This window comes from Leptopilina heterotoma, unplaced genomic scaffold (genome assembly GCF_015476425.1).
Source record: "Leptopilina heterotoma isolate Lh14 unplaced genomic scaffold, ASM1547642v1 Lhet_1, whole genome shotgun sequence".
NCBI classification, from domain to species: domain Eukaryota; kingdom Metazoa; phylum Arthropoda; class Insecta; order Hymenoptera; family Figitidae; genus Leptopilina; species Leptopilina heterotoma.
In genome coordinates this window covers 1,477,108-1,494,827 of record NW_025110812.1, presented here as the reverse complement: position 1 = coordinate 1,494,827, position 17,720 = coordinate 1,477,108, and the positions used below count along the sequence as shown (strand labels likewise).

Below are 17,720 nucleotides of genomic sequence, written 5' to 3'. Positions count from 1 at the left end.
CATACGAATATACGCACTTATGTTTTGTCAGTCTAATTGATCGAGGTCTGAGAGTCGATTATTTAACTTTCACACTCTCACTTCCCATTCCCACTTCCCACTTCCACTTCCAAACCTCACTTCCAATTTCCACTCTCACTGACCACTCCCACTTTCCACCTTCCTCTTCCTACTCTCACTTCCCACTCCCACTTTCCACTCTCACTTCCCACCTTCCATTTTCCATTCCCACTTTCCACTCTCACTTCCCACTATCCGCTTTTCACTTTCCACTCCCACTCTCACTTCCCACCTTCCATTTCCCACTCTTACATTCCAATCTCACTTCCCACTTTCCACTCTCACTTCCACTTCCCAACCTCACTTCCAACTTTCCACTCTCACTGCCCACTACCACTTTCCACTCTCACTTCCACTTCCCAACCTCACTTCCCACTTTTCACTCTCACTGCCCACTTCCACTTTCCACTCTCACTTTCTACCTTCCTTTTCCCACTCCTACTGTCCACTCTCACTGCCTACTCCCACTTTCTACTCTCGTTTCTACCTTCCATTTTCCACTCTCACTTCCACTCTCACTTCCACTACCCACTTTCTACTTTCTACTCTTACCTCCCACCTTTCATTTTCCACTCTCAATTCCACTCTCACTTCCCACCTTCCACTTTCCACTCTCAATTCCCACTTTCTACTTTCCACTCTTACTTTCTAACCTCACTTTCTACTTCCACTCTCACTTCCACTTCCACTTTCACTTCCCACCTTCCGCTTCCCACTCTCACTTTCCAACCTCACTTCCACTCCCACTTTCATTTCACATAATAATTTCCTTTTCCCACTTTGTGGAGTGTTAGACAGGAGAGTGTGAAGTTAGAGTAGAAATTGGTAAGTGGAAAAGCTACAGAATCGACCCTCAGGGGGTCGATTCTGTAACCTTCCCACTTCCCGATCCTTCTTTTCACTCTCACAAACCACTCCCTCTTTTAAATGAAAATACCTGATTAAAGATTAAGAGTGCAAGGTAGAAATTGAGAGAAGTAAGTGTGAGTGTAAAGAAGGTGTGAAAAATGGAAGATAGAGCGTAAAAGTGAAAAGAAGATGTAAAAAATAGAAGTTAGGAAATGAAAGTGGAAGATAATAAGTGAGAGTAGGAAGTGCAAAAATACATAATGAGGAAAGTAGGAGTAGGAAGTGGAAGCTAGGAGTAGAAAGTGGGTGTGGAAAGTGGAAGGTGGGAAGTAAAAGTTTGAAATATAAGTGAGTAGTGGGAAGTGGAAAATGGAAGGTGGGAAGTGAGAGTGAAAAGTAGAAAGTGAGAGTGGGAAGTGAGAGTGGAAAATGGAAGGTGGGAAGTGATAGTGGAAGGTAGGAAGTGAGAGTGGGACTGGGAAGCGGAAGGTAGGAAGTGAGAGTGGAAAGTGGGAGTGGGCAGTGAGAGTGGGAAGTGGGGTTGGAAAGTGGAAGTGAGAGTGGGAATGGGAAGTGGGAAAGTTATAGAATCGACCCCCTGCATTAGGGGAATGATTCTTTAGTTAATTAGAGATTTTAAGTACCAATAAGTCAAGTAATGATATAAAACACTCAAATTCACACTTTCTTAAACCATTTATTCCAAGTGTTGAAAATGTTCAAATAATTAAAATAGTCATAAATTTCGGTTTTATTAAATATATACGTACAATACGCAGTTTTTAAATTCCTGGTAGATAAAAGCAGAAGTTGAAAAATCATAATAGTAAAGTAAAAGAACACCCTACAAATGCGGGCTGCTTTACCAAGATGCCGCTTCAATATTTATATGCTAGATTGCCTGCTGCCCGCGGCAGCGTGAGATCCTTGGATTGCAAACTGGTCTAAACTCGATGCTTGCAAAGCAGGATCGAGTGAAATTGGGCGAGATATTCTTCTACATTTTGATCTATACATATATACATTCCATCGATTTTAAATCTCACTTGTGAACCCGTCTCAAAATACTTTTATCCACTCGAACTTCATTTATTTTGAACTGCTGAATCGGTTGACTTTTAAATTCACTGGAGTTCAATAAAAAAAAATATGTTTCTTTAATTTCTTTTTCACCTTTTCTAAAATAAATTAAAAAAATTTTTTCGGAATTTATGATAAATATCGGATGTCCTACAGAAGTCCATGGTTGCTAATGTAATTTTTTTTATCCCACGTACTTTGGTATCCGCCTACAAGTAACAGTATTTAAGTCATCTCTAGATATGAAACAAATAGTACAGAAGAAATAGTTATCATCTTCAAATTACCATCAATCATCTTCTTTTGAGCAAGCTCATTAAATGTTCGATAAACTTTGTAAAGATCGTTAACAAGTAAATAAATTTCAAACATAAAATATATATATATATACGTACATCGAGATCTATATGTATGTTTTGTATTAAAATTGCTAGTGTTTCGTTTACGTCAACTTGACAGTGGTTGAGTAGTGGGAAAAGTTTTGTGCACGTCAAGAAAATATATAAAGGGGAAAAGTGCTGAGTGAGAGGAAACAAGTCTTGTCTGGAGCTTGGATCGATGTAAACAAAGGCACATCGCTTCCGTTTCCACTAGCGAACCATCAAAGCGTCGGTGATTACACTCAAGATCGAATTACGTTTGTTTGCCCATAGACGTGGCTCTATTGTTTGTTAGCATGACTTCTGACAACGAAACTAGTTCGCGATCACGACAAAATGACGAGGCGAAACTTCATATCAGTATTATATATCTTGAGAAATCTTGATTCAAACCTTGAAAAAAAATTAAATCTACCAAAAGTTTTTCAAAAAATATGTCACTCTTTCAGTTCAATAACAGATAGAAATAAATTAATTGTTCTAAAAGAAATATTTTTCTAAGGGACGTACTTTTCAGATAAAATACTATCTGGACAATTATATTTGTAGATAAATCTTTTTAGTAGGAGGTATTAATCTTTAGAGGCCAAAATTTATTTTGACGAATCTTTTTATCGAATTGTCTTCTTATTTATAAATTTTTTTGAATAAAAAACTACTAAAATTTGTGCAAATTTACAGGCCCTCTAAAGGTTAAAAAAAACAGTGTTCTCTTTAAAATTAAGTATATAAATAATTACAAATTCGCATCTGATTCAATGTAAGCTTTAATTTAAATTAATTTCATGAATTTAACAATATAAAATTTAAAGTTAATTAATCAATTCCAAGTACAATTAGTTAATTTACATGTTATGGCCTTTGGCAATTTCCTACATTGATTATCAACTACAAACGCATATTATTTTACCTGATTTTCATCAATTTTGTGGCAAGCGATTACTAAACTACATTAAATTAACATATTATAAAATCCAGAAAAATCGAATTACATAGATTGTTAATGAATATAGTAAAACAATTCTACCAAGTTCTACACATTTAAGAACTTTTATCGATGTCATCAGAAATTTAAAATTACCCAAAGATCGTATCCTGAAAGCAGATAGAAATAATAAAATCAATTTTCTTATCACTTTGTTTAGTTATTTTTCTAAAAAAGAAAAATTCTTCACAATTTCTTTTATATTGAATGAATATATATATATATATATATATATATATATATATATATATATATATATATATATATATATATATATATATATATATATATATATATATATATATTTACGTGATGGAATTGAGAAAAGAGTCAGCTGACATTCTTTCGAATATGTTACTATTTCATACATTTTTTTCTCAAGTATCAGAAAGAATGAAAAGGGGGAGGAAAAAAAAGGAAAGAAATAGACAAGAAGATGTTCCACAGTGATGCAAATACAAATACAATCCTTGGTATTTGCAGATATTTTATTTTCGCAATCGCACACCCTCTTTCGATTTTCTCCTGTCTTCCCTACTTATTGTTTCTAGAGTTCAATATGCGAATATATCGAGCTCGAGCTATCAAATGTTTCGGTTTTACGCTTATGGCCATATACGACTCGTGTACATACTATGTAGAAGGATTGGATTCAAACTGATAAGAATCGTAGGGATCAATTTTTATCCGGAAAATAATCGAGAATGTTGACTTGAAATGAATCCTTTTTTTCTTCAATTATTGCAAAAAAAATTATGCCTTTACGTCTAGAAATAAATTCTTTTCATACAAAATTTCATAAATTTAACCTTTGAATTTAAAAAAAAACTAAGTTCAGATTCATAATCAGCGTCTTCATAAACCTCTTGATAATAATTTATAACAAAATTCGTTAATTATTCATACTTTCGTCCGACATATTTGATCCGCCATTTTAAATTTCAAAATTGTCTCCATCAATGCATTTGTTAAGTTCAGGTGGTCGATTATGTAAGTTTCCACTTTTTATTCACACTCTCACTTCCCACCTTTCACTTCCTACTTTTCACTCTCACATCCCACTCCCACTCTTACTTCCCACTTTCTACTCCCACTTTCCACTTACTACTCTCACTTCCCACCTTCCTCTTTACACTCTCACTTTCCACCTTCCACTTTTATATCCCATTTTACACTCCCACTTTCCACTTACTACTCTCACTTCCCACCTTCCACTTTACACTCTCACTTTCCACTCTCACTTTCCACTTTCACTTTCCACATTCACTTCCCACCTTCCACTTTTATCTCCCACTTTACACTCTCACTTTCCACTTTCACTTCCCACCTTCCACTTTCACCTCCCACTATACACTCCCACTTTCCACTTACTACTCTCACTTCCCACCTTCCACTTTCACTTTCCACATTCACTTCACACCTTCCACTTTTATTCCCACTTTACACTCTCACTTTCCACATTCACTTCCCACCTTCCACTTTCTTCTACAACTTTCAACATCCCACACTCACTTCCCATTTTCACTTTCTACTACTACTTCCCACCTTTTACTACACTCTCACTTTCCACTCTTACTTTACACTTTGGCTTCTCAATTCTCCCTCCAAATGCTGGGAAAGTGAAAAATTGGATGCGAATGTAGGAAGTGAGAGTGGGAGTGGAAAATGGAAGGTGAGAAGTGAATGTGAGAATGGAAAGAGTAAGTAAGAGTGGAAGGTGGGAAGTGAAAGTGGGTAATGAAAGTGGGAGTGTGAAGTGGAAGGTAAATAGTGGAAGTGTGAGTGGAAAGTTAGAAGTGAATGTAGGAGTGCAAAGTTGAAGGTTAGAAGTGAATGTGTGAGTGCCAAGTGGAAAGTAAGTATGTGAAGTAAAAGTGGTTAGTGAAAGTAGGAAGGTAGAAGTGTAAACTGGAAGGTAGGAAGTGAATGTGGAAGTGGAAGGTGAGAAGTGAATATGGGAAGGGAAAGTGTAAGTAAGACTGAAAGGTGGGGACTGAAAGTGGAAAGCGGATAGTGGGAAGTGAGAGTGTAAAGTGGAAAGTGAGAAGTGGAAGTGAGAGTGGAAAGTTGGAAGTGAATGTAGGAGTGCAAAGTTGAAGGTGGGAAGTGGAAGTGAGATTGGAAAATGGAAGGTTGGAAAGTGAGAAGTGGAAGTGAGAGTGGAAAGTGAAAGGTGGGAAGTGAATTTATGAGTGGAAAGTGGAAGTGTGATTGGAAGTGGGATGTGAATGTGGGAAGTGGAAGTGGGTAGCGAAAGTGGGAAGGGAGGAATGTAAAGTGGAAGGTAGGAAGTGAATATGGGAGTGGAAAGTGAAAGGTGGGAAGTGAAAGTGAGAGTGTAAAGTTGGAGTGGGAAGTGAGAGTGAAAAGTGGGATGAAAATATGGGAAGTAAGAGTGAGAATTGGGAGTAGAAAGTTGAATGTGGGATGTGAATGTGGAAAGTGAGAGTGGAAGGTGGGAAGTCTCCCAACATAAATTATCACCTTTCGACTAATATCCCCACTACATCACAATATTTTTTTTTTAAAACTATCAATTACATCGTCAATACCATTTTCAAACTTAGCACATAGTGAACCTAAAGTTTTTCAAGTCATCAAATATAACAATTTTTTTGCACTTCTGATAATAAAGAAAAGCGACATTAAATTCCAATTTCCCATCTTTCAGAAATTCATACTCTAGCGAGTCTAGCTATAGAAAAGCAATAAAGATGTGCCGATCATAAATAATGTCTCTCCCGTTTCGGAAATATATATATACATACATACATTTAGAGCATGGACTTCTAGTCAGGTCCGAGGATAAAATCAACTTGACCTCATTTCCGATAAATTCCCAACGAGACGGGTTGTATAGGAAGTGTATACGTAGGGGGAAAAAAAGAGGGCGTTCGCAATTCTCAATCTAATAGAACCATTTGAATGAAATTGTCACGATATTTCTGAATATTCAAAATCAAATTCCGTGAATTGTTGTTTTTTATGAACATAGCTTGAATAAATCGTCTCACTTTTCATTTGTTTGCTTTGAAGATTTTTTCCCATAAACCATAATTTGTATCAGAGAAAGAAGATTCTTCTTATTCTTTGGATCTTTCTCTATTTGGCGCTAGTATTATATAAAAATTATTTAACAATATAAAAAATAAGTGTAGAGACTAAACATTATTTAAATTAATAAATTAAATCAACATGAATACATTAAAACAATTTTAATGAGAAACGAGAGATATTACTTTGGTTTTACAGAATCGATTTGATGGTTAGAGTTGTCAAGTTAGTTTCATTGTGTCACGTATATAGAATACTAACCACATACTGTTAGTGGGTGATGGTTGGTGGTCGTGATGGGCACGTGTAATGGATTTTCGTGCAAAACCGATCGCGGTGCAAATCGTCACCGACGGCCATAACGAAACCGTGGAGAACTGTGAATGCACTTGGAATTTTTAAGCAGACATCAATTTGAATTTATGGTCTAGTTGAAATTTATAATTTTCTCTATTTCACCATTTCTACATCCCATGTATAATTTTTCTACCATGTACGTAGAAAATAATTATTCTCTTTAAATAAAAATTAATTAGTCACTATAAAAAAATTAATTATTTAAAATCTGGCTTAAGCTAATAATAGTTTTATGCATAGATGAATTTTTTATTCACGTAATGGAAGAGCGAGTATGCTTGTAATGTTTACTTAAACCGCGTTTTGTTTATTAATAAATATTTACATTTCATCAATATTTTAGTACTGGGTTTGCGTTTTTTAAATTTAAATAATAAAAAAAAAAAAATTTTTACTGTAATTCAACATGTGGTGAAAAGTTTTTCCACAAAATAAATAATGAATAGATTGGATTTTTTATTTTTAGTCGCTGAAATTTACGTCATACAAATATATAGAAAGTTCGTCAATTTTTTATGTGAGTTTTCAATATATATCTTTGCGAGAATTTATTTTTATTTAACATCCTTATTAGAGCGTGTGTGTTAAAATTTTATTATTTAAGTATCATCCAATGTACTCTATGCAACAAAGTTAATAGTGTAAAGAAAACATTGTCCCAAGTATTCGCCCTTTAGTGATTAGGATAATTCGAATAATACAATAGTTAGAGAAAGTAATTTTCCATTGGATTCAAAATGTGCTTTTTGGGAATTAATTTTCCGAAGTACGCTATCGATAATAAATTGGGTGTAGACTAGAATTTTTAGATTGTTTACTAAAAGCTAAAATAGAAATTCCACATTTTGAATCAATTTGTTGATCAGTTGATAAAAAGTTACACTATCCACATCAAACGAGTCATTACAAGTAGTTGGTGTCATTACTGGAATTGGTATTGTTGAAACTCTTGATCGTAATGCCATTAGTGATGATGATAGTATTGATGAGTCCTCAATTAAATTAGTAGCGGTACGTACAGAATTTCAAAAGAATAGAACAAAACTTTATTTACAATAGTTTCACTGATAGAAAATAGGAATCCAGAATCAATATCACAGCGTTTATCTGTCCATTTTTAAATTAAACAAAAAAAAAAAATCAAAATTGGGCTTAAATTAAAGGTTGGAACCTCTATTTTTATTTGCATGGTGGCCTTTTTTTAAAAATTCAAGAAGGTGGACTTGGTCTTTATAATTCATTATTCTATATTATTTTGTTACTATACAATACAAAAATATAATAAACGTTAAGTTCGAGTCTGATCACGAGATTCGAAATTCGATAATAAATAAATTAAGTAAAGGGAACCTAGGGACTGCAATACGCCTCGTCATCAGTAAAGTTCGTCTGGCAAACAATCGATCCATACAAGTGTCTTAGTAACATCCAATAGGGATGAGTTGGCAATTAAGAAGAGACCGCTTTATTAAAAACTGGAATTTACATCTATTTGTCCAAAAACCCGTTGTACGGTATTCTCTTGCGAATCAACGAGGGGAATTAAATTAACTAAGATTCAGTTAACAAAATACCACAACAAAGATTTAAAAATAATTTCGTTAAGTCGACATAATTTTTTACCCTAAATGTGCTGTTTATTAGAATACAAATTCCATCCATAATCCCCTTACATTTTTCGCATAGTTTTAATAATTAGATTTATATGGAATTTCTATTCTACAATGTCGGAATTTCATCATTGTTGAGTCGCGTATTAAAATTTCATAATTCTGTTTAAATTATACTTTGGGATTATTAATTATTTGCGACATTGTGACAATGCGTATGCGATTGATTGATATATAATAATTTGTTTTAATATTTATCAAAGTCATTGTCTAAACGTAAAATATGAAGTATGAATTTCTCACCCATTTTTTAATTATACTTTTCAAAAAGAAGGATTAATCGAATTGAAGAAAAAGCAATTTACAAGTCTTAACAGTTCGCGAAGGGACGGGTTGTTCGATCCGATTTGTTGGAATTTGGCGAACACACGAGGGAGTTTGTTTCAAGTTGTACGTTTTCGAAAACTTGATACCTCCACCAGATGAGCCAATCAAAGTTTGAGTTCCGGTAATCCCGACGCCAAATATACCGTTTGCACGTTATAGGTTATGGGAAGGACGTCTGTTTCCTTGAGTTTCGTCGAACCTAATCCTACAAGAGGAAACTATAGAATTCTGTTGCAGGTGTCTTTATGTACTCTAAACTCCCTCAAATGAACCTTTAGACAAATAAAAGTTGTTCTTAACTCCAAATCTTATTATCCACACATTGTAACTCTAACTATTGACAAAAATTTAAAAATGGATATTCCCTTCGTTAAAATTTGAGATAAACTCATATCTTTCTGATTTTTAATTTCAGATCATCCTCCACCCAATTAGGTGCAATTGGTTCAATTCTTAAATTTTTTGAATAAAAATTGAAATATCAGTGATTGATGCTATGAAGACAAAGTGGAAAAATATGCTGCCTCTTTGCGTCTGAGACTCTTTTTCGCTTTTACCTCGAAGTAATTTTAGTAGATCTAAGACATTTTAGTTTTTGAACTTCTGAAACGTAAAGTTTATTTTCACAGCAACCTTCAGGATACGCGACTCTAATATTCTATTTCAAGTTACTATAACTTAAATTCTGTTTTCGCTACCTTTGTAATTGGATACTTACATTTTAGTTGTCATTTGTTTTCTAACAAAGCAGCTAAACTCAACGCGACATTGTTTAATTAGTATACATTACAATTCTTAATTAAGGGGTCTACCCAATTTTGGAACGCTAAAAATGCCTAGTTTCATGAGTTTTCCTTGATGGGTGTTAATTATAAACATTAATATCAAATGTCACCAAACTTTTATTTAATTTAATAAACTAAACTTAGCAGCAAGTCCAATTATTATTTCGCTTTCCTTTTTAAATCTCCACAACTGGTCGTCTAAGACGAAGGTTTTCCCTGACCTAGTCCTAAGGTCACTTCCTTACAGCTTGCTGTAACGACGAAAATCACCTGTAAGGAAATTCGTCTCTGGCTGCTACCAATAGTGGAAATTCGTCACCACGCCTTATCACACACAATAATTCGCAAGCAGATTCAAATCAACTTTCGAAAAATTAAGAAAGAGATACCAAATACAAGAGGATAACAAGACTAAGCTGATGGGTAAGCTATAGATGAAATCTCTATTATGGTTGGTTTGAAAGAAAAAACTTTGTTTATTTATTTGTCTAGAACTATTATGTGGTAGACAAGAATATTGTTTCTTGGAGAAGCCGAAAGGCATGTTTCAAGTTTGGCTAGTGACTTAATAAAGGTCTAGGATTTAATTGGCAATTTCCATGGTCCTTTAACTCCCCAAGGTCGTCGAGTACCGCACAATAGTTTACATGAAACGTTTTTGGCAGGTCCTGCCACAGGTCTTATACAAATTTCTGAATCATTCTACCCTTTACATCGATCGTACTCTCTCTCTCCCTTTTCCTCTTACATATTCACTGTCTCTATCTCCACAATGTTCCCGCACATCACCAAGGAGTCCAAAGTGCATCCACATTCGGTTTCATACATATGCAAATTTATTCGACTCGCATTAGTATGTGTCCTCCCCATAGCAGCGCCTATTTCTAACATAGCTTCACTTTACTGCACTCTCCTTCTCTCTCTCACTCCTCCACAAGCTATACTCTCGGTCGGCTTACTCTTGCCCCAGCGCTTGGGCTGTTGCCCACGGCGTCCAAGGGAGGGTCATAAATTAAATGATGTAAATGCTGTGTCCACCCTCAGTCGCAACGAGACACAGTTCTCCCGTACCAACTCTATCTCCATTCCCCTTCTCTCTCTCTCTCTCTCTCTCTCTCCCATTCCATCATTCTCATCCTCCTCTCTTTCCACCAGCATCCACACCCTACGGCACACTGTACTGCTTCGTCTACCTAACTGATTATAATTATCGGGGCGTTCCTATCACGCAGAGGGCTAATTTCGAAATACGAGTTTGTTTTATCAACCGGAAACTTGCGGAAAATAAAAGTCATTCTCATTTTTAAAAAAAATTAATTTCCATAAAAGTGAAATTGTCTGTTAAATACTGGATTCAAGTATTTAATAAATTCAATCAATTCATATATCTTCCGATATGGATCAGAAGGTTTTCCATTTTTGTAGATATTACTTCAACAAACAGGAGTTAATGGAATTTCTAATCGGAACGGAGTTGGATATTCTTAATACAGGCTCGATCGTTCGGAAGCCAAGTGAATTTGGAATCCCAGAAAAACGGATTAAGACAAATATAACATAGAACTCAAAGAGACACCTTCTAGTTTACTAAGCAAAATTAGAGATCGTAAGATTCTGGGGGTTGATTCTGTAACTTTCCACTCACACGTTTACTTCCCACTTTCACTCTCACTTTCACTTTTCATTGTCTACTCTCACTTCCACTTTCTACACTCACTTTTCACTTTCCATTCCCACTTCACAGTTAGCACTCCTACTTTCCACTATCCACTCTCACTTCCCACTTTCACCTTCCTCTTTCCGTTTCCCAATCTCACTTCTCACTCCCACTTTCGTTTTCCACTTCCCAGATAGCACTCCTACTATCCACTTTCAACTTTACCTTAAACTTTCCATTTCCGACTCTCACTTCTCATTCCCACTTTCCACTTAGCACTCCTACTTTCCACTGTCCACTCTCACTTTTAACTTTACACTTCCTACTTTCACCTTTCACTTTCCATTTGCCGCTTTCACTTCCCACTTTTCATTTGCTGCTCTCACTCTCACTTTAGTTTCCCACTTTCCAATTAGCACTCCTACTTTCCACTTTCACCTTCCTTTTTCCATTTCCCACTCTCACTTTTCACTTCTACTTTCGTTTCCCACTTCCCAGTTAGCACTCCTACTATCCACTTACACTTCCTACTTTTATTTCCACTTTACACTCTCACTTTCAACTTTCACCTTCCACTTTCCATTTCCCACTATCACTTCTTACTTTCACCTTCCACTTTTCATTTACCACTCTCACTTTTTACTTTCACCTTCTACTTTCCATTTCCCTCTCCCACTTTCCAGTTAGTACTCCTACTTTATACTTTCACTTCCAACGTTACACCTCCTACTTTTATTCCCACTTTCCACTCTCACTTCCAAATTTTCACCTTCCACTTTCCCACTCTCGCTTCTTACTTTCACCTTTTACTTTCCATTTTCCGCTCTTACTTCTCACTCCCACTTTCCAGTTAGCACTCCTACTTTCCAACTATCCACTTCCTAATTTCACTCTCACTTTCTGTTTTCTTTTTTCTATTTAGTAAAACTAATTTGATATATTACTATAATATTTTTTCTCTTGATCTATAGTGGAATGAGAAACGTGAGAAATGAAAGTGGAAAGCGGAAGTAGGATTTTAATGCGGGGAGTAAATGAAAGTGAGAAATAAAAATAGAAGTGGGAAGTGAGAGTAGAAATTAGAAATTGAAAGTGAGAAACGAAAGTGTAAAGTGAAATTAGGAGTGGTAGGTAGAAAGTAAAAAGTGAAAGTAGGAAATGAAAGTGGAAAGTAGGAAGCGAGAATGGAAAGTAACAGTAGGAAGTGAGAGTGGAAAATAGGAGTTGAAAGTGAAAAACAAAAGTATGAAGTGAAATGAGTAGTGTTAGGTGTAAAGTAAAAGTGGTTAGTGAAAGTAAAAAGGAGGAAGCGAGAATAGAAAATGAGAAGTGACAGTGGGAAGTGAGAGTGGAAAGTAGGAGTTGAAAGTGGAAAACGAAAGTGTGAAGTGAATTTAGGAGTGGTAGGTGGAAAGTAGAAAGTAAGAGTGAAAAGTGAAAGTATTAAGTACGAAGTGAGAATGGAATATGGGAAGTGACAGTGGGAAGTGGGAGTGGAAAGTAGGAGTAGGAAGTGAGAGTGGAAAGTGGGAATTAAAAAGTTGAAAGTGAGAGTGGAAAATGTAAGTGGGAAGTTGGAGTGGAAAAATTACAGAATTGATCCCCTGGATGAACGGGTTAGCAGTTTTACAAAAACCATCAAAACTGCTTATGAAAATAGTTGTAAACCGACAAAAGTATTTTCAGGACAAAAAAGCTGGAATACTTTCTTTTTTAGCATCGAAAAAGATCCCTTGTTTACCTTTTTTTCGAAATAGTTCGTGATACCCACAATGCAACACTCCAAAAAACTAATGCCGATGTCATCAGAAGACCAATGAAATTTAGAAAATAGTAACTTGAAAAAATAAATTTTCCCCAATAGCATTGTCATGTAAAATAACTCCATTGAAAGATCCATATACTCCCATGAAGTAAATCATTATTACAAGTCAACTAACAATAACAATTTTCTCCATTTTCAATTAAAAATACAATACTCACCTCTCTTTGCGCTTGTTTTGATCACATCTCCATCAAAGAGTCAATAAATTATCAAAAATAAAAAATACACGATGATAAAAATAAAATTATAGCTATGGCGTCAAATGTGAAAGCAATAAAGAACGCACTTTTTTTTTACTGTCGAAGCGGTAACAGTTCGATGTAATGCGAGTCAGAGAGAGTCTTTATATTTCGCCTTTCTTACGATGAAAACCAATAAAAAAAAAGGGAGACAGAGGCTGGAGAAATAACATAACTTTTGAGTAGAATTTCTCTCGTCATAGATAATAACAAGCGCGGTTGTCATAGCAAAAACGCCGTAAACCTTAAGGCTCTTGGTGATGCAATTACTTGCACTGTTTAGAACGATGGAAAGGTTACTGTTATTTTCCCTTTTCAGTACAGTATCGTTTCCAGAAATACCTCTCATTGACAACAATGAAGACGTAACTCTAATTATATGACGCAACTTGAATTACCGTCCTTTCGTAAAGACAACATTAAGAAAACACATAATGGAAATATCGTTTCAGAGAACTTTATTATTTTCTTCTGATGATATGCTCTTGAAAAAAAAAATCATAAAACATTTATCTAGTCTTCTTTTTTTATAATATTGTATAAGAAGTGCAATTAAATAACTCTAATTATAATAATTATATTGTATAATAATTTTCCTCGTTTGTTTTATTAATATTTTATTAATTACTCTACTATCGATTACATTTTTCACAACTGTAATTGTAATTCGATTATTAATCAGGAAAATTAATAAGCAAACGTTAAATATTTGAGGGAGGTTGTTGCACCGAAAGTATAAATGTACATGAATGATGACCGAACGATCGATAACTTTACAGTACAAATTTTTTCCAGTGACCCCTCACACACAAGGTTTTATGAACCAAAAACGTGACTTCACACTTTCTTTTTTCCACTTCCTACTTCCACTTACCCCTCTCACTTCCACTCTCACTTCCTCTTTCCACTCTCACTTTCCACTTCTTACTTCCCACTTCCATTTCCCACAATAATTTCTTTCTTCCCACTTTGTGGAGTGTAAGACAGTAACGTGGAAGTGGGAAGTAGAAAGTGAGAGTGAAAAGTGGAAGCGGGAAGTGAGGGGAAAGTGGGAAAGTTATAGAATCAACCCACAGGGGGAAATGGAAGTGGGAAGTAACTTTTCCATTTCCCTTTTCCATTTTCCACTCTCACTTCCTCTTTCCACACTCACTTCCCACTTTCCACTCTTACTTCCCCCTTTCATTTCACATAATAATTTCCCACTTTGTGGAGTGAGACAGGAACGTGGAAAGTGGGAGTGTAAAATTCGAGTGGAAAGTCAGAGTGGGGAGTAAAAGTGGAAAGTGGGAAGTAGAAAAGATAAAATTAATTAATGTTGTTAATTTGAACCTGATTGTTAACTGAATGTCAATCATTCAACGTTTGAGGGTGTTTGATAGTAATTTAATTTTTATAATATCTCAAATGTTAAATAGTAATTTATTTCTGATAATCCATTGTCCATAGTCCTCTTCTGGAATAATATGGAAACCTATATTTATTAAGACCAAACTATAGATGAAAATTTCTTTATTGCAAGTTTTTACTTCAATAGCGAATTATATCAAATTATAGTTTATGTCTTTAATGTACTACCCTTGTAAGGAAAATTCTATAAAAATTAAACTTTTTTGTTTTTACAGTATATGTAGGATATTGGAGGACTGCGCAGATATCGGCCAAGGATGGCTCGCGTAGTAGAGCCGCCACCGCCACCCCTTCGCCTCCCGAGATACACACGGCAGCAACGGTAAGTGTACTCGACACATAAACCAATGATCTTTTTCACTCGTTACTCAACTTAAATAGATTCAAAAGCTGAACCTGAAATTGAATTCTAGTAAATTTTTTTCTCATTTATACGCCATTGAAAAATTCATTTTTTCAAAAAAAAACTCGGTTCCAAGTGAAAGAGAGATAATATTGAAAAAGATGGTAATCGATAAAAAATTCCACGAGGAATTCGTGGATGGAATTTTTTAGTAATAAATTCTGAATGTTCGTTTTAAAAATAACGTTTCTATTTCTGTCTTTTAATACTGAAGGATCACTATAAAAAGACAGTATAGAAACATAATTTTCTTTTTGTATTTAAAATTACAATTTTTTGAAATTAATAAAGATCTTTGTTGACTTTATAATTATTGGATAGACGGATCTCGTCTGGAATATTCATCTCCCTTTGGTGATCGGTTCTATCTCTCTCGGACAGTGTCCAGGTTGCAAGACCGCCCTTTCCGGATATTTGGTCTCATATATCTTGGCATGTTCCCTCGCGCACTGTGTTATCGGAGACGAGTCATCGTTTCTCATGTTCGTCAATCGTGGCCGGCGAATCGAAAGAGATTTACCTTTTTTCATCGCATAATAAAAGTGCCTTAGTTTTATTGCTTTACAATTCATATAATTGAGAGACTAAAAAAAGTATAATGATCAGATTTCAATTAGGAGAATTTAGAATTTTGTCGATTTTTCATTGGAAATGAAAAGTTTAGAAACTTTCCATATTCTACATGTCAAAATCTCACATTGACAATAGTATTGATCTCATTGAAAACATTATAAATGTCCCACTTTTCACTTCCCACCCCCATTTCCCACTTTTCTTTCTCACTCCCACTTTCCACTCTAACTTTTCATTTCTACTTTCACTTCCTACTCACACTTTCACTTACCACTCTCACACTCTACTCCCACTTTCTACACACACTTCTCACTTTCCACTCCTAATTTCACTATCCACTCCCTTTTTCCATTCCCACTCATAATTTCACAATCCACTCCCACTTTTCAGTCCCATCTTCCACTCGCACTTTCCCACTCTCATTTCCACTTTCCACTCTCAATTTATATTTTCACTTCCTACTTACTCTCTCCACTTTACTTTCCACTTCATACACACACTTTCTACTCTCACTTCACACTTTACAAGTTCACTTTCTAGTTTCCACTCCCACTTTTACTATCCACTTTATATACACACTTTCCTTTTCCACTTCCTACTTCCACGTTCACTTTATTGTTTCCACTCCCATTTTAACTTGCCACACCTACTTTCCACTCCCAATTCATACACACACCTTCCACTTTCACATCCCGCCTTACGCTTCCCACTACCACTTTCCACTCTCATTTCCCACACTCACTTCTTACTTCTATTTCCCACTTTTACCTCCCACCTTTCATTTTCCACTCTCACTTCCCACCTTCCACTTTCCACCTTCCATTTTCCACTCTCACTCCCCACCTTCCACTTTCACTTCCCACCTTCCATTTTCCACTCTCACTTTCACTTTCCACTCTCACTTCCAATTTCCAACCTCACTTCCCACTTTCCACGTTCACTTCATTGTTTCCACTCCCATTTTAACTTCCCACACCTACTTTCCACTCCCAATTCATACACACACCTTTCACTCTCACATCCCACCTTCCCTTTCCGCCTTACGCTTCCCACTCTCACTTTCCACACCCACTTCTATTTCTCACTTTTACTTACCACCTTCCATTTTCCACTCTCACTTCCCACCTTTTACTTTCCACTCTCACTTTCCAACCTCACTTCTCACTTCCACTCCCACTTTCTACTTCCGACTTTCATTTCACATAATAATTTCCCTTTTTCCACTTTGTGGAGTGTTAGACAGGAATGTGGAAAGTGAGAGTGTGAGGTTAGAGTAGAAAGTGGTAAGTGGAAAAGTTACAGAATCCACCCTCAGGGGGTCGATTCTGTAACCTTTCCACTCTCACACACCACTACTCCCTCTTTTAAATGAAAATACCTGATTAAAGATTAAGAGTGCAAGGTAGAAATTGAGAGAAGTAAGTGTGAGTGTAAAGATGGTGGCAGTGGGAAGTGAAAGTGGGAGTGAAAAGTGAGAGTGGGAAGTGAGAGTGGAAGGTTGGAAGTGGCAGTGGGAAGTGAGAGTGGAAAGTGAGAGTGAAAAGTAGGAGTGAAAAGTGAGAGTGGGAAGTGAGAGTGGAAGGTTGAAAGTGAGAGTGAAAAGTGGGAGTGGGTAGTGAGAGTGAAAAGTGGAACGTACAACTAATTAACGTCTAAAATAGATAATCACTTTATGCAAATGTACGCATTCGTTTTTTGAATTAAAAATTATAAATTCCACGTGATGGTCTAAAGGAATTTCATGTTTGAAAACATTTCTCTAAATTTTCATAAATCCACTTTATTCAGAATTGACAATCGGTTTGAGTGTTGGGAACATCAAAAATTTATACGACAATTCCCACGTAGCACAGAAAAAAGTGAGTGTTATTTTAACACTGAATTCGGTGTTAAAAGTGTCTGCATCAAACTTTAGCTCGGAAGTGTTATTTTAACACTGAAAATAAGGTAAATTTTCTATTATAGAAAATTTATCCTCACTAAAATTACCCTACCAAAATTTACCCGCATCAAAAACAACACTCGCTTTTCTCTGTGAGTTTCAGAGAGTGTATCTTGAGATTTAT

At 35.5% G+C, this 17,720-nt stretch overlaps 1 protein-coding gene across 3 annotated transcripts in view; it reads left to right on the top strand.

The window, feature by feature from the left end:
- The window catches only part of LOC122512820, a 415,571-nt gene that overhangs the window by 60,615 nt on the left and 337,236 nt on the right, over positions 1-17,720 (top strand). For all 3 annotated transcript variants that reach the window (XM_043628901.1, XM_043628916.1, XM_043628944.1), the window contains one exon: positions 14,894-15,000. In XM_043628901.1, coding sequence (XP_043484836.1) covers positions 14,894-15,000 — 107 coding nt within the window. The remainder of the gene's footprint in view (positions 1-14,893; positions 15,001-17,720) is intronic.